The 17,601-nt window shown below is 44.5% G+C and overlaps 2 protein-coding genes across 5 annotated transcripts; both read right to left on the reverse strand.

The window, feature by feature from the left end:
- Positions 1 to 954: 954 nt before the first annotated feature.
- LOC306797442 (histone-arginine methyltransferase CARM1-like) lies at positions 955 to 7,414 on the reverse strand (the record flags this gene model as incomplete). Its single annotated transcript, XM_079296808.1, has 7 exons — positions 955 to 972; positions 1,051 to 1,161; positions 2,550 to 2,654; positions 2,745 to 2,896; positions 2,987 to 3,112; positions 3,741 to 3,867; positions 7,313 to 7,414. 7 exons carry the CDS (start codon positions 7,412 to 7,414, stop codon positions 955 to 957), a joined length of 741 nt encoding a protein of 246 aa, XP_079152934.1.
- A 318-nt stretch (positions 7,415 to 7,732) lies between these two features.
- Positions 7,733 to 16,491, reverse strand: LOC306796972 (calcipressin-1-like). Of its 4 annotated transcripts, none has more exons than XM_079296075.1 (5): positions 16,382 to 16,491; positions 15,904 to 16,054; positions 10,501 to 10,674; positions 10,172 to 10,331; positions 7,733 to 10,035 (listed from the first exon to the last, which is right to left on the reverse strand). In XM_079296075.1, exons 2-5 carry the CDS (start codon positions 16,027 to 16,029, stop codon positions 9,848 to 9,850), a joined length of 648 nt encoding a protein of 215 aa, XP_079152201.1. In that variant the 5' UTR covers positions 16,030 to 16,054; positions 16,382 to 16,491; the 3' UTR covers positions 7,733 to 9,847. The 4 variants fall into 4 exon arrangements, with proteins under 4 accessions (XP_079152201.1, XP_079152203.1, XP_079152202.1 ...); XM_079296077.1 differs by lacking the exon at positions 16,382 to 16,491 and adding an exon at positions 16,226 to 16,337; XM_079296076.1 differs by lacking the exon at positions 16,382 to 16,491 and having other exon boundaries at positions 15,904 to 16,191.
- Between the last annotated feature and the right edge of the window lie 1,110 nt (positions 16,492 to 17,601).

The raw sequence follows: 17,601 nt of genomic DNA on the forward strand, positions 1-17,601 counted from the left end.
TTGTTGGTGTTAAACATTACTGTGTGTGTGTGTGTGTGTGTGTGTGTGTGTGAGAGAGAAGGTGCTAATCAACTCCAGACCTCGCCCCGCTGTGGCCGCTCTATGCGAGCGTGTGCACAGCCCCGCATTGTTTCCATCCCTGTGTTTTTGTTGCATCTTCCCATTTTTTTTTCCATTCCCTCAGTAGACAGGGAGACAGGCGATGCGCAGACAGACAGGTGTGCACACAGAGCACACACACATGCACCGCTCTTGGTTGGCCAACACACAAACACACACTGCGCTAATAGCCAGCTGCTAGATTTTTATTGGTGAAAGTTACAAAATTACATTTGAACACACCATGACAGCGTTTAAATGTACCAATACTCCTCTGCACTGAGTAGAGCTTGAACGCATCATAATAAAGTCCGTGAGAGACCCCTCTCTGGGTCCAGTCTCTGAACTTTGACCTCTGCTCTGTGATGCATTCATGCTCCTTGTTAGGGAGAAGACAGCTGCTTCACTAGACCCACAGTATGAAGAAATGCTCATGAACGAAAATACACTTCCTTCATGATCTTCTAGAACAGGGATTCCCAAAGTGGGGTGCGCGCACCCCTGGGGGTGCGCGAGCTGCCTCTAGGGGGTGCGCGAGAGGAAAAGTGTAATGGCGGTGCAGTCCTGTCTCCTAAAAATTACGTTCCCCCAAAACTAAAATGCAATATTCCTACGAAGGCAGGTATAATCCAGTACTGTGTGCAGCAGCATCTCTGTGCTGCAGCCCATATCCTTCTGAACATCGGGCCAGATGTTGCTGCAACCCATTAACTCCCGAGTATGCCATGCTCTGCATGTGATGTATGTACTCTATGTGTGTGAGAGTGCGTTTAGTGCATTGCTGTGGTTTCTTTTTAGGCTCTAACTAGGCCAGCAGACACATAACATTGCTCTCCAAAAATCTGCATGGGAGATTCAGTCAAAGTGCATTTCCTGCAGAGAAAAAGAGCCGTTTTAAAGCATGTGAGCATTAGAGCTTACGCCATTATAATGACAAAGAGGGAGGATGACCTGTGTGTACTTGGCCATCGGGTTGGACTCAACAGCATACACTCTGGTGGCTCCTGCCTGGACTGCAAAGAAAGACAGAATACCAGAACCACAACACACATCCAGAACCACCTACAGAGACAGAAAGAGAACGGGAGGGCTGGTTAGAACAAACTAAATACAAATGCACTCCCAAAACATATACGACATGCGTCTCTGAGAGATTTGAAGCGGGGAGGTTGCTGTTAGCCGGTATGAGTCGTAGACCACTAGGCCCCGCCCCCAATTATTTATTTTCTACATTTCTTCATTTTGGAAGCATTGAACTGCGGGAAGTATTTTAAATGATCATCAAGTCTTATTTTTGTAGTTTTGGTCATCATTTATGTAGGTTATGATGATAGTGTAGTCACTGAAGTATTAAAGTAGCATGACAACATTATATTGACAAGGTCCAACAACAAGAAACACGAACCCTCATACAACCAGTACTTCAGTGTATCTGTGTGGATAAAACCACTTTGATTATTTGGTTTGTGATCTTATTTTTAGCAAGCAGAGCTGGATTCATGTAGTATCACAGCAGCTACTGTTGGTTGGTTTATTTTCTAATTGTATTAGCTTACTCTCTGGTTCCATTTTACCCAAACTGTTTTTTTAATGGAAAAAACAAAAAATTTCATTTTTGTTTATCACAAATTGGGTCATATTTTTAAAGTTTTGCCATCATTCCTATGACATATTATCACATTATACTCACCAGAGTAATTGTTCTCTGGGAGATATGGGAACATGGTGACATCACTCGAACAAATCGCAGTTGAAGCAGGAAGTGGGTTTGTACACTGTGATGGTAACTGTTACATCACAAATAACTTGTGACCACTAACCTGTTTACAACACGTCTCCTCGTCTGACTGAGGTTCACGACCTATGACCTGTTTCTTTTAAGTGACATCGTAAGGTAGACCATTGTTTGGAGGGTTGGCTGATTGAACTATCGTTCAGTATGCTGAACCCCAAATGGTGTGTACGGAAAAATGTAGTACAGCTTTGGCCCACAGACTGTATATACAAGTGGACGTCGTCCTCTTGACGTCCCCCATTGGTTCGTGGACTGCCGGTTTGAAGCCTCAGGTTTGGCATTTTGGTCGTCGACTTCTTGGTTGTTGTTTTTTTTTTTTACCAAAAGTGACCATATTTGGACGACAGGGTGGAGCTATGGAGGAGCTAGGCCTAAAAAACAAAAAAAAAGCTAGCTAGCTTGATTATCAAGGTGCATCAGCAGTTCATGTTTAATGTGATATTAATTGGCATGCTAATTTTGGCTCGCGAAAAAAAGGCTTGTTTGTAACGTACTTACCGGAAAGATTAAACGATGTCATTTAGCACAACTAAACACTGAGCAACGCCGTTAAAGCAGCAACCCCATTAATGATGCATAACTTTCCGCCTCTATCAGCGAAATGGATGGAGTTTGATGTGTGTCTTGGGGAACATGTGAACACACACGCTGTCACCTTGTCTCTGAAGTCACTCTCATTGAGTAGAATGGCCCTCTGATAGGTGGTGATCCTCAGGTAGTCCTGAAGCAGGTTCTGATGCTGGGACAGACAGCTGTGGAACTAAACACACAACAATGAACAGTTTGAAGTTCTTTTTCAAGTATCTCTTTATTCCTACACCTGCAAAGTCAGAACGACTGAGTGGCCTACCTGGTAATCCTGTGTAGGGCCATTCTCAGTACTTGGATGTCTTGTTTGGCCTCTCTCTACATCCTTGTTTCCCCTCTCATCTTCTTCTGTGCAACCTTTCCTAGTCTCTTCATCATCCCCTCTCTTCAATAACCGCTGGAAGTTTTTCATATCTGGAGAGTCAGAGAGGACATGATGTTTTAGTTTAAAGTCCTGAACCCCAGGATCATAAGCAGTGTGAACTTAAGCACGTATGTACAAACCAGTTGGAGTTGTGAACTGCAGCAGGAGACTCTGTTTGCCGACGGTAACCAGGAAGGACTGTCCTCCGACCTGGCAGCAGTCCATCTCCTTGGAAACAGTGAGATGGAAGACTGATGCTCTGTTGGCTGAAAACATTTTGCTTTAAACCACACAGGAACAGAAATCTGAGACACCAAAAATAAAGGTGCTAACTAGAACCAGAGGGTTCTTTTTACGTGTTTCACTTATTTCACACATTTTTATTCAAGACATTCAGGTCTCCATAATTAATTGATACTTACACAATTACTGGTTAAGATGGAGATTAATGACCATTGTATAAAACATGACACACTGTTATGCAGGAGTTAAAGTTAGCTCCATGTTGAGCAGCTACAACCTAACCATCCAATGGTATGATATATAATGATAGAACACTCTGCATCATACATTTAGTTTTTAATACTCAGGTACAATTTATATTTCTCTCCATTTGAATGCAGAGCTTTTTCTTGTAATAGAGTATTTCAACACTGTGGTACTTTCGCCATAATAGATAATATAATAAATCTTCCACCACTGACCAGCTTTAACTTCACATGATGTTATTAATGATCAGCTGTCATCAGGACTCCAACATTCCATCTCTGGTTGGGTCCTCAGCTTTATCCAAACACTGCACTTTTGGCACACACTTTTTCCACTACTACAGCCATTCTCTAAATAAACAAACATTGCGTGTGTGTGTGTGTGTGTGTGTGTGTGCGCGCTCACCATCCTGCACAGTGAGCTGCTGAGCCTCCAGTCCTGGGCTGAGGAGCAGAGTGAGCTCCTGCTCTGCTCCCTGTCTGCACACACTGACCTGCTGCTCTCTGCTCACCTCCTCCTGGACCTGCACCTCCTTCAGAGAACAGCACACTGGATTGTATGACTGCACACCGCATCGGGCCAAACTACACCAGATCAGATCCAGTAGGAAGTCCTCTGTGCAGCTACTTTTAATATTCACCCTGCAGACTATTCAAATCTACGTTTGGGCAAAGAGGAGGAAGCCCGGGGTGTGACAAGCCTGCTGACTGTGATACACCTGTCAGTCTATTAAACACGTTTAGCCATACCTCTTTTTGAAGTATGATTTTAATTTAACAGAACCTTTCCAAATCATCACCAAAACAAACCTCCGGGTGCTACAGTTTTCTCTCACAGATTTGGTTCAGGTTTAGTTGTGTGTGGTTTAGGTTAGGTTAGGCTGAGGTTAGGTTAAGTTTGGTTGAGGTTAGGTTAGGTTAAGTTAGGTTAGGTTTGGCTGAGGTTAGGTTAAGTTAGGTTGAGGTTAGGTTAAGTTTGGTTGAGGTTAGGTTAAGTTAGGTTGAGGTTAGGTTTGGCTGAGGTTAGGTTAAGTTTGGTTGAGGTTAGGTTAGGTTTGGCTGAGGTTAGGTTAGGTTAAGTTAGGTTGAGGTTAGGTTAGGTTAAGTTAGGTTAGGTTTGGCTGAGGTTAGGTTAAGTTAGGTTGAGGTTAGGTTAAGTTTGGCTGAGGTTAGGTTAAGTTTGGTTGAGGTTAGGTTAGGTTTGGCTGAGGTTAGGTTAGGTTAAGTTAGGTTGAGGTTAGGTTTGGCTGAGGTTAGGTTAGGTTAAGTTAGGTTAGGTTTGGCTGAGGTTAGGTTAAGTTAGGTTGAGGTTAGGTTAAGTTTGGCTGAGGTTAGGTTAAGTTTGGTTGAGGTTAGGTTAGGTTTGGCTGAGGTTAGGTTAGGTTAAGTTAGGTTGAGGTTAGGTTTGGCTGAGGTTAGGATAAGTTTGGTTGAGGTTAGGTTAGATTAAGTTAGGTTTGGTTGAGGTTAAGTTAGGTTAAGTTAGGTTGAGGTTAGGTTAAGTTTGGTTGAGGTTAGGTTAGATTAAATTAGGTTAGGTTTGGTTGAGGTTAAGTTAGGTTGGGTTAGGTTAGGTTTGCCTGTAGCTGTGAGAGTGAATGTGTCTGAGACGATAAGCAGGTATAAATAATGGATGGATGGTCTTTGGACCAGCTCTTAGTGGATGAACTTAAACATTGTATCCACATACTATGGTTTGTACGATATCTTACAAAAAGGTTTGTTATTTTTTGTGCATTTTCCAACGAATGTCCAGCAACGTGAGCAATCAGTGGTGCGTTACTAAAGTACGGAAGTTTCATGACGCATAAGTCAACGGTGACTTCTGGTTTTACACAGACTGTCTCCTGGTGGTTTTAGAGGTTTATGAAAAGTTGAGCCTGGACGACCCTTCAGTTTTGCTGGAACAGCAGTCAAGTAAATTTTATTGTTTCACACAAACAAGAATAATCACTACACCAAGATTTCAGAGCCTTAATTATGCACAATTTTAATTACAACTGGTGAGTTATGAACAGTGGCGGGCTGTCAGGGCCTGCAAGGCTTTCTCTGCTGGCCGAAACAGAATCACAAAGTTATATCTGTTTTATAATTTAATAATTTTTCTTAAATGCACTACATGTATTATAATTTATAAAAAGATTTTCCCATTATCTTATTTTCTCATTGCACAGCTACTGTCTTCCTCAGTTGCTCTGCTTCCAGTGCAGCTTGTTTTAAGTAGAGCTTTTATCCAATCAGATCTCACCTCTGTGTCTCTAGGTAAGAACAGAGCCAGAGGCCTGCAGAGTCTCAGGTGCATCCAGTGCAGATTAAAGTAAATGGAGACGATATTGTTGATTGTCATAGTGTTCAACCAATCAGATCTTTAGTTTGACATGTTGGGCGTATTCTTTGACGTGTCAGCGTCTGCTAGCCGGCCTATAATGACGTCAGCATTACATGCCGCTCAGTGTTCGTGTGTAGCGTTCCCACTAGGTGCAGAGTGTGCTGTGATTGGTCAGTGGGCGAGCACGTGACTATCGTGAAACGAAACTTAACAGCCAGTAGAGGCTGATGGGTGAATCACGTCACGTGATGCAGCTCTGCCAATCAAATATGAGCATTCTGACCGAGTGAGTTGCACCATGACACAGAGGGTGCTGAGAGGAGGAAAGACACTGCAGAGCAGTACGTTTAACATTCAAGTTGTGAAAGTAAAATCCTATGATAATCTCTTTGGGTCGTGGCTTGTCATTAAGGAATGACGGTGGATCCCACAGCCAGACCAGCTGAGAACATTATATTTTCCTGAATTTAGGCTTTTGCGTTTTCTAAATGCTCGAGCGTTATTCAAACAACTTGTCCTGAACGGTTTAATACAAAGATGTACATAGTTACAGCCTTAAAAATGAATAATAGCTGTGGCTCCATAAGGTGGTATTTCAGCTGCAGGACAGCAGTGAAGGCCCAGGTATAAAATGGACGGCCCACCACTGGTTATGAAAAAATTCCCCATACCTACATTGTCATGAACGTGGATATTAGTTATAGAGACAAAAATAGGTAATTTTAGGTCAGCACCGGAGGTTGCCGCTCGGTTGTTCTATGTGGACTTACATCTCTTAAAGGGCAACACCACCTAAATTAGGATTCCCAATATGTTATTTCCATGCAGAGTTCAATCAATAATTGTGAACATGAGCTGCTGTCTCTCAAAGCCACAAACCAGAGATGTCAGTCTCTTACTTGTGATGTCATCAAGCTTTATTCTTTTGTGTCGTTCTCAGCAGAAAATGTTCCCATATCCTCAGAACATTCCTCTGGGTGCTAATCTCCCCCAATTCATGGTCTATGGAGCACACTTTATACTTGATGACATCACTCATTTGAGTTTTTTGCACTCTACTTTTTGGATTTGGGAGAGTTGTTCACGTTCACTTAGACCATAGGAGTAACATGTATGCATTTTGAAAATGTGTGTCGTTCCCCTTTAAAGCAACATATTTCTTCACTCAACATGACAAACCTGAATGACTTAAAAGTGAACTGCTCCTCACAACCGCTTCTTTGTAAAGTCAAACAATGTTCATATTCACACCAACATGATGTCAGACGACATGATAACAAAAGGGCAATTTAGTCAGAAATAATTGATTATGAAAAACCTTTCTGTTAATTACTTTATCAAACATAGTAGTTAAACAAGATATCTTCAGCTAATAGGGATACTTAGACTACTTTAGTGCATATAAACACAGTATACACACTGCCTTTGGCTTAGCATGGTTTTGTTATCTCATTTCTTGCTGATTCTGCCATTTTTAACCAGATCAAATAGCATTAAACCAGAAGAGCTCCGTTTTAGAGCTGGTTAAATTATAACCGCACAAGTTGTGAGTAAGTATTGAGAGAAGAGCTTGATCAGTTACATCTTGAACCCTAAACTTAAAATGCATGAGTATTCACGAGTGCTCCCTCTGCAGCCTCCACTGTTACCTCCTCAGGTGTCTCCATGTGCTCCTCCTCGGCCCGCACCTCCTCCTGCAGAGTGAAGACCCTCACAGAGAAAGCCATCGGCTCGTCGCTCTTCTCCTCCATTCTTCAATGTGAAAGCAAGCTGCTCCTCGAGAAGAAAGAAGAGGAGAGAGCAGAGGGGGTGGAGGTGGAGGAAAATGGGAGGAGCGATGGAGGAAGGATTAGAGGGAGAAAAGTGGGGAAAAGAAGTTAACATGGGAAGAAATCTTGAAATCTATATTTTAGTCTTACTGGAAGCAACAAATACGGTTGGCATTTTAGTTACACAGTTTCTTTAATGTATTGGGATACATCAAATACAAGCATGTACTTTACAAATGCATAACTGTCTTAATACTGATTCTAAATCATTTTACACCGAGAAAAACAGTGTGAGGCCCCTTTGAAACAATGAGGATTGTTCCTCACAGTCCTTCTGATAAAGCCCAAAGGTTCAGAAGTTGCAACTGATGCAGCTTCTTCCTGTGAGGCAGCAGCGTTAACCTCTGCACCACTTGTTACCATTTATTCATGTTTTACAAAGCTGTATATCTATGACTAGATCGATGAAATGTTAGGATTCAACCTCTGTGGACCATGGATGTCTGAGCCAAATAGCACACCAATACATCCAATAGATATTTCAGCTAAACATGTCAACCTGCAAGTGGTGCAAGAGGAAATGGCATTTTAAAATAAAGCCGCTAAAGTTCATTGTTGAGATGTAGTCCTCTCCATATGAAAAGGCCAGTGAGTACCTGGTGTAGGTTGGGATCCTTTTCTGATTTGATGACTTAGTTTATAAGCTGCTTTCATTCACCAAGAAGACTGAAAGACAATTCATGTTATAGACGAATCAAATGTAACTGTCATGATCGAGGTGGAAAGTCAGTACATTTACAATAACGACACTCCCTCTGCAGGAGGTACAGCATCACTGCAACAACAGATGGAACATGAACCCATCTCATTTCACAAGAACTTTGAAGTCTTTTGCTGTTTTGATGCAGTTGTGTGGCAGGAGGCGACTCCTCTGGTTGTACAGAAGTCTATGAGAAAATGACTCTACTTCTCTTGATTTATTACCTCAGTAAACATTGTAAACATGAGTTTATGGTCTCAATCTCTAGTTTCAAGTCTTCTTCAAGTCTTGCCTGAGCATGATGTTCATTGAGTAAATTATGGTCCATTCAGAGTCAAACAGACCATAAAGCAGGGGGCGGGGCTACACAGTCATTGAGATTGCGACCACAGCGTTGTCCGGTCTGGGAGTAAAAATGTCTCATTCAGTGTTCAGTTGTACTGATCTCCACCCAAGAAACCAAGAAGGCGATGGACAAAATGCCTCTTGCGCGGCTTGCGATTGGTCCGTCATCAATATATGATGTCTGTGACTACGTCCACTTCTCAAATGCAGTCTATGGTTCAAGCTCAGCGGTGAGAATTTAATTATAATATGATAGGAATTCAATAATTTTTCATAAACATGTATCATCATTTTTTTTCCCCATGAGCTTATTTTCTCATTGCACAGCTCCTGTCTTCCTCTGTTGCTCTGCTTCCAGCACAGCTTGTTTTAAGTAGAGCTCTTATCCAATCAGATCTCACCTCTGTGTCTCTGTGTAAGAAGAGAGGCCCGAGCCCCGATATGATGCCTATTCATAGAATTCAAACAGGGGAGTTGTATAAAAACTGAGATAACGAGACATTATTACGAGACATGGAAGTGAAGAAATCCCAAAGAGACGTGTGAACAAACCATAAGCAGCAATAGACACAGTCTGACAGACAGTAAGAACACAAGACATGAGCTGATGGACACAGCAGCAGCACCAGAAGAGGCTGAATAACAGCTTCACTTCTCTCCGACGATCCTTTTACAATACTTTTTAGGCCGAGTATGAACTTTAGAAGGTTAGCCCTGGTTCTTTTTTACAGACATCAAGGTGGGTGTGGCTGAAGCCCTCACATTAACGAAGGCTGGTGTTGCGTGTTTCGCATTCAAAAAGAAAAGGCCGCGTGATGAAGCTCTGTTAAATGTCAAATAGCAACAGCTGTTAGCTCAACAAGCAAAGCACAGACTGAATAACACACATCCAGATCATGATGATGAAGTGAGACAGACTTTATTTGCTCCTGACCAGCTTCATCTCTCTCTCTCTCACACACACACTTTTTTTTTGTGCAAAATATCACCACAAACCAAAAGAATCCAGCAAAGTCTCGTCATCGTACTGGAGCACTACGATCAAAACACGACAAAACACGAGTTCCTACATTTCAACACGAACATTCGCTTCAGTTCCGCAGTTCAGGCAGACATCGCATTCATCATAGTGGTTTTCCAATAGGAAGGTCACGTCTCCCGTCTTTCCCACAGGACATGAACGCAGCGCTGGTCTCTACGGGACACGGCAGCACCCTCGGGTGTCTCTCCAACGTCCCCCAAACCTTCAGAGCTCCGAGAGCGAGTTGAGCTCTCGACCTATCGCGTCGGGATGAAAATGTTAGAGCCGCTCACTGCTCCTCTCCGGGCGTGTAGTCGGGCCGGCGCGTCTGGACGATCTTTGGCCGCAGGGGGCGGGGCTTGTCGTCTTGGTCGCTGTCGTCAGGGGCGGAGCTGTCGCCGCCGCGCTCGTCGTCGCAGACGTGGACCACGACACTCGGGGTGGTGGGGGTGGCGGTGTGCAGCTCGTACTTGCCCCCTGGAATCACACAAAGAAGAGGTTCAAGAAGTCATGCAGGAGCCTTCAGGAGGGGGCCGGTATGGAGAAAGAATGAGGCGATGATGTAATGATGCTCGGTTCTTAGTGGGAGGAGTGTGTTCAAAGGGGGGCGTACCTGGTCCGAGCTTGGATATGGCACACAGCAGGTCGTAGTTGACGACTGGCGTGGCATCCAGAGACTGGGACCAGCCCACCGGAGGGGAGGCGGGGGGCGAGATCAGGAACTGCTTGTCTGGCTTGGGGGGCTCCAGACGAGGATTCCCGATGTGGACGGACTGAAGACACAAGACAAAGAACATACGATTGTAAATATATGCAAGATGAAATAACAGTTTCATTTATTAATTCCACATTGAGTTCTTTTGGGCTCCAGGGGGGCGTTGGTAAACTACAACTCCTCCGATAGATCAATGCAGCGTGTGGAAACGGGTTCAAACACACTACCTGGGCGAAGTAGAGCCTCATCTCTTTGCCGCTGAAGTCCGTCTTGTGGAGGCGGAGTCTGGCCTCGGCCGCAGCCAGAGCGTCGCTGAAGCTGATCCTCACCCGCCGGAAAGACTTGAAGTACTGGAACTGCACCTCTGGGTCGAAGGAGCGGAACAGGGCCTCAAAGGTGGTCTGCAAAGAGGGACTGAAGTCACTCAATGGTTTCCCTTCAGCTGGAGGCTTGGAGCCAGAGGCAGCCATGAATACAGTTATCAGACATGAAGGATATAAATAGAGGCTCACCCTCCTCTGTGTCTGACTGTGTGAGAGCCTCGTGTTTAAATGACCAATCAGTGACACAAGAGAGAAGACAGAAGAATGAAGTGGACCACACACACACACACACACACACACACACACACACACACACACACACACAGAAACTAAACTGTCCTTGTTCACACTGACAGGGTCTCAGAGGAAAACACAGCGTTCTCTTGGAAACTTAAGTCATGGAATCCAAAACTATTCAGACGCCATGAGCACCATGGAGCTGGTTTGGGCGCTCTCTTACCTGTGCCTCGGGACGGTGGAACACTTCCTGGTTGGTCACCGAGGCAACCAGGCAGAAGCGGTTACACTTGGTGGTTTTGATGTGCATGATGGGAGATCCGGAGAGCCGAAACCTTGTCCACCCGATACCTGAGACGGCCTTCAATGGGGCCGACGATGACGATGGAGAGGAGGGGGGAGATCGGTGGAGCGTTGCCTTCCCCAGGATGACAGATGAGGAGGAAGTGATAGATGCTCCTTAACAGGAAGCTGCTCCGTTTCCTCCAGCACTGGCCTCGTCCACCTGGATCTTCTTCTGTGGTGGTGAAGTCGTCGTTTCTCTTCTTCTGTCTTCACACTGAACCATCCACGATGTTAGCGATACACTATTCTACAGTCACAGTCCAAGGTCTGGTCTGGGCCTGCCGGCTCACTGAAGGAATGTTCCAGAGATTTAGGTGTGCAGCAGAAAATGTCACTGGGCCTCTTCTAAGCTCACTCTCTCCTCCTGCTGCTCCGCCGCCGCTTAAATGAGCTCGAGCCAGCCGATGACGCATTACCCACAATCCCCTCCCCTCTCCTCAGCCCGGTCTCATCCATTCGTTCATTCAGCGCGAGCCAATCGTCCGCAGAGGAGGGAGGGGCGGCCTCTTTCTACTTTTTCCTCTGCTGACAGATACTAGCCAATGTTGACTAACCACACAGAGAGGAGGGCTGTGTGTGTGTGTGTGTGTGTGTGTGGAGATACTGGAAAATAATGACATCACCCTTGAGCAAACTGACGCATCAATCTGCTTTCTGTTGCATTCACAAAAACCCTTTGTTGAATGGAAAACATGTGACTAAGAGCCTCTGAACTCTGATTTCACACACGTGCCGAAGACGCATCAGCTGACTGCAGAACACGTCAGCCTTAGTATGGATGAAGCTGAGAGAGAGAGGGGGAGACAAAGGGGGAGAGAGAGAGGAGAAAAAAAAAAAGAGGGGAGATAGGAGAAAAAAAAAGAGTGGCAGGAGACATGACTGGTAGAAAGAATGCAGGATGGAGGGCTAAAAAGCAAGAGGTGGTGCTCATGGAAAGTATGCAGTTTGATAACATGCTTTTATGAGGTATTAATAGCAGAGCGCTTCAAGTGGAGAGGAAGTGTGTGTGAGTGTGCGTGTGCAGCCGGCAGTTGGAAAAACAAGAGCAGGCTGTGCGGCCGATCCACCAACATTTGCACTTTGTGCGAGTACTTAAACACTTGTGGGTTGGGAAGAAGAGCACGACGCCACTGAGACAGAGAACACGGGACGACACACAGCTGTCATTCGAACGACACAGGAAGAAGCACTCTGTTGGACTTGTTGACGTGTTTATTCTTGCTTTTGGAACATTAATTATGCAATCAACAGCAACACAGACGCATTTGACAAGACAGTATTCAAATCCACCGTGCCTGGAGCACACTGAAGTCGGAGGCTCACCGAGTGCAGGTGTAAATGCACGGTGAAATGATTAATAGCACTGTCCTGGGTGTGTGTGTCGGATGGAAAATAAAGTGTTGTAATGCTGCCGAGCCTCCCATGCAAGTGTTTGTTGGTGTTAAACATTACTGTGTGTGTGTGTGTGTGTGTGTGTGTGTGTGTGAGAGAGAAGGTGCTAATCAACTCCAGACCTCGCCCCGCTGTGGCCGCTCTATGCGAGCGTGTGCACAGCCCCGCATTGTTTCCATCCCTGTGTTTTTGTTGCATCTTCCCATTTTTTTTTCCATTCCCTCAGTAGACAGGGAGACAGGCGATGCGCAGACAGACAGGTGTGCACACAGAGCACACACACATGCACCGCTCTTGGTTGGCCAACACACAAACACACACTGCGCTAATAGCCAGCTGCTAGATTTTTATTGGTGAAAGTTACAAAATTACATTTGAACACACCATGACAGCGTTTAAATGTACCAATACTCCTCTGCACTGAGTAGAGCTTGAACGCATCATAATAAAGTCCGTGAGAGACCCCTCTCTGGGTCCAGTCTCTGAACTTTGACCTCTGCTCTGTGATGCATTCATGCTCCTTGTTAGGGAGAAGACAGCTGCTTCACTAGACCCACAGTATGAAGAAATGCTCATGAACGAAAATACACTTCCTTCATGATCTTCTAGAACAGGGATTCCCAAAGTGGGGTGCGCGCACCCCTGGGGGTGCGCGAGCTGCCTCTAGGGGGTGCGCGAGAGGAAAAGTGTAATGGCGGTGCAGTCCTGTCTCCTAAAAATTACGTTCCCCCAAAACTAAAATGCATTCTCAATTACGTTTTACCACGAACGTATTTTCTCCCTGATTACGTTTGTGTTTGACGTACAAATACGATTCTCATCAACATATCTTTGCTGTACTTTAGTCTTTATTATTTTTCTGTGATCTGCCTCGCCTCTGCCCCGCCACCCACAAGTTATTGACCCGCGGCCTGTTCCGAGGGCTGAAGACCTGACGATCGGGTGCCTCGCGGCGGGGACGGCTGGAGACCTCGCGTCCCAGCGCCAACGGGTGAGCGAGCGCCACTCGGAACCATAAAACCAAGTCCCGGATTTCACCCGGGGGACATTCTGGAGGTATTGTGACCGGGTGATGTGCCTCGTTGCTGGGGAGGTATGAGCCGAGAGTGGCGGGGTGTTATGGAGGTATATATTACAACTCGGTGTTGTTCCCGTGCGTGGATGAGCGCATTTCTGCCGAAGACAGGCGGCGTGTTGTGGTAGTATTCTGGCCGCGTAATAGGGAGGAGAGGTGGTGGTGGAGAGGGAAACAAATGTTAAAGAGATGGTGGAATGTATGATTGGAGAGAGAGAAGCGAAAAAGTTGGACGTGATCCCGGTGTCCAACAACACTGTCGCGCGCATCGATGCTTTGTCCGAAGACATCCTGGCTACATTGGTCGGTCGCGTGAAGAAGAGTGAGTTTTACTCTCTGCAAGTAGACGAGCCTACAGATGTGGCCAATCTGGCCAATCGTCCGTTACCTTCGTAACGTTACGTCCGTTACCTTTTCGAAGGCACGGTGCAGGAAGAGTTTTTGTGTTCTTTATCTTGTAAACAAACGCCACGCGCGAGCAAACTGTTCTCTCATTCGTCCGATTTTTATGCGGCTCTGTTGCTTTTTTTTTTTAAGGTGTGTGTGGGGGGGGGGGGGGGGGGGTTGGGGGTGCGTGAACCCGGTCGGGATGTAGAAGGGGGTGCGTGACCTAAAAAGTTTGGGGACCGCTGTTCTAGAAGAAACACTTTTTACACACTTGATTACAGTTGACACTTTTTGCAGTGATCCCTAAAATACAGTTATGAAAGAAAACAACTGCGTGCCATTAATAAAGACAGAAATTAAATCCTTATAAAGCTTAACAATAAACATGGAAATGCAGTCCCTTCAGCAGCGTCTGTCTTCCAGTAGTTAAAGACATGCAAACAGACTACAACACTCTTTGTACTTTTAGGTGGATTCCAGTTTCCCTCAAGTCAAATTCCAATGACACATCATGACCCCCCCCCCCCCCCCCAGTTCTGTGTTCGGTTTAGACTCCACTGACGGAACGTTTCCTTGTGTCTTTAACAGAGGCCTGGAGCACGTGACACACGTGTCCCTGAACGCCTCACAACAACAACAGTAGATCTCTCACTCAGAGTCAGTGGTAAGTAACGAGTATCACTGTGAGAGAGCTTTAGAGTTGAAAAACGTTTTTACCCAGCTGTCCAATCGCAATGGAGGGGCAGGACAAATGCCCCAAAGACCAACCGTCTCATCCTGTATGTAGGCTACAAGTGCTGAACAACAACAACAATTGAGGAGAATGACATACAGAGACCAGCAAGACCAGCAGCAAGACCAGCAGGACCATCTCTACCGCATGCCGACATGTTTACTTATATAAATAGACAGAGCATCCAGAGCAGCACTCCGCTCTGACAGTGCGCTGCTAACAACGGTACGTTCCAACAGCGCTCGCTGGGACTATTTATGAACTGTGCTCGAGAATTCATGAAACATTCACACACCCTCGGTGGAATATTCGGTCATAAGATACATCAGCTGACCTGCTGATCCTTGAAGATGCTCAGCAGGAAGATGGAGGAAAGGGGAGAAGGGGGAAAAAAAACACAACACCAGACACTTCTTCATCAGACGCCCTTTACTCTGTTGTTTTTCCTTTTCCATCGGCAAAACCTCATAGCATCTCCCAAACACTGGCCTGTGTGTGCATATGGCTGGTACAAGTAGCAGAGAAGTGGTGACATGATGTCCTGTGATGAGACTACTGGGCATGCCCACATTGTAAGGTCCATGAATAGAAGAATATGGTTTTCTACCAGAGCTTTTCTTCCATCTTAAATGTTAAACTTCGTCAGCAAGGCTCGAGCTTCAGGACGTCCCGTTGTCCCCGAACCAAAGAAAGGCCGGTAGCAACCGCCAACGGAGTATTATTATTTTCATAGTATTATTAGAAACTTCCCAATGATGCATCTCTGTGGCTGATGTGTGTGTCATCCAGCATTACATTAAACTGAGGCAAGTTCACTCACAATGACTAAGGAACCAGGAAGTGTGGATGCTTTTTTTGTCAACTTAGTCATAACCATAGAAGTATTCTAATAACTCATAACTCCATCTAGTGGCGCATCTCTGTTACTACAGCTAGAGTGTGTAGCACCAAACTCCATTCAAGCTGGTCTCAAGTTTAAGCGTTTCCTGCACATTTGCTTAAAGCAATGTTCCACAGGACATTACTTCACATGTTTTACAATCCAAATGTGACTCTCTAAAGGTCCGCCTACACAAGAAGGCCCGCAGCTGCATTAAATACCAACGTCTGTAAATGACACACAGCGCTCCGTCCTTACCTTCAGGCTGCTGCCTTCACTGAACAAATCCTCCGGTACTTTGCAGGCTATCAGGGCGTTCGGTAAATCGGTAAACTTGACGTCCACCGTCGCCTCCTCTGCGCCGCCCTTCTCCGTTTGCTGCATCGCGACTTGTAACCCGGACAGCTCTCTGGAAACACAGGGACGAAGCCGCTTTACCACAACGCTAATACATACTTGAATAATCAGGCTTTGGCTAACGCCCACGGCTTTAACGTTAGCTTACGACCCGCTTTAAGCTAACTAGCAACTTATGCCAACCAGGAATATGAAATGACGCTCCTGAAGAAGCGAAACACACGTTATTCCGTGAATATCTCCTTCCGGTAGTGATGGATGATGTGTCTGGTGTTGTCAGCACAATGTTCTCTGATATTAACAGTAAATAGAGCTCTCCGATAGATGTGTTAGCATGGCGCAGAGGATAAACACTGCGGTCAAGTCAGCAGACACTTACATTTTAGTGCACCTATATGCTAAAATTCACGGTAAACGGCACAGATCGGGAGCGAGCGAAGGACTTTGCAAAGTTAGCGGAAAGATTTACGTGAGACGATTTCCGGTTTTCTTCAGATGAACATCCGGTTTTCAGAATAAGATGCCAACAAAGTATACATAATGGAAATGAGATTAAATGAATTATATTCTCATGAAGTACAACACATGCTACCTGCATCTCCTGAGTTAAATGGAAAATACACCTAAATTGTGCGTAAAGTGTCTTTATTCTTTGATTTGAGGGTTGCTGGAATACCTGACTGACTAAGATATTTTACGAAGCAAAAACTCTGAACTGAATTTGTATCTTCAAATGGCACATTTTTTAAATGTTTAAGGTGCTAAAAAAATGTTTTTCTCAATAATTCCACAAAATGACTAATGCATAATGTTCAGGACAAAATGGGTAATATCACAATATTTAAGATGCCACAAAAATATTTTTCTCAATAATTCCAGATAATGACTGCTATATATGTGTTGATGACATCGTTGACTCCGCCCATACTGAAAATTAGACATTTTTACTGTCCTAATTATGAGATATTTCAAAGTAAAAGTCATACATTTGAATCGAGAAAATATCGAATAAATGAATATTTGAAGTGTAATAAAGAGTATTTTCTCAATAAGTTCAGACAATGACTGATATGCATGTGTTGAGGACATCGTTGACTCCACCCACACTGAAAATTAGACATTTTTACTGTCCTAATTAGGAGATATTTCAAAGTAAATGTCATACATTTGAATCGAGAAAATATCGAATAAATGAATATTTGAAGTGTAATAAAAAGTATTTTCTCAATAAGTTCAGACAATGACTGATATGTATGTGTTGAGGACATCGGTGACTCCACCCATACTGAATATTAGACCTTTTTACTGTCCTAATTAGGAGATATTTCAAAGTAAAAGTCATACATTTGAATCGAGAAAATATCTAATAAATGAATATTTGAAGTGTAATAAAAAGTATTTTCTCAATAAGTTCAGACAATGACTGATATGTGTGTGTCGAGGACATCGTTGACTCCACCATACTGAAAATTAGACATTTTTACTGTACAAATTAAGAGATATTGCAGAGTAAAAGTCCTAAATTTGAACGTTCAAAAAGCTCATTTCAGAATATTTGAGGTGATATAGAAATACTTTTCTCAATAATTCCACACAATG

Source organism: Melanostigma gelatinosum (assembly GCF_949748355.1).
Source record: "Melanostigma gelatinosum genome assembly, chromosome: 24".
NCBI classification, from domain to species: Eukaryota; Metazoa; Chordata; class Actinopteri; order Perciformes; family Zoarcidae; genus Melanostigma; species Melanostigma gelatinosum.

Excerpts from the sequence above, each read along its gene's own strand:
- LOC306796972 (XM_079296075.1), bottom strand. The coding sequence starts at position 16,029 with ATGCAGCAAACGGAGAAGGGCGGCGCAGAGGAGGCGACGGTGGACGTC. Across the intron at positions 10,332-10,500 it reads TGAGGCTCTACTTCGCCCAG|TCCGTCCACATCGGGAATCC; the intron begins GTAGTGTGTTTG and ends TTGTGTCTTCAG. Across the intron at positions 10,036-10,171 it reads CATATCCAAGCTCGGACCAG|GGGGCAAGTACGAGCTGCAC; the intron begins GTACGCCCCCCT and ends GTGTGATTCCAG.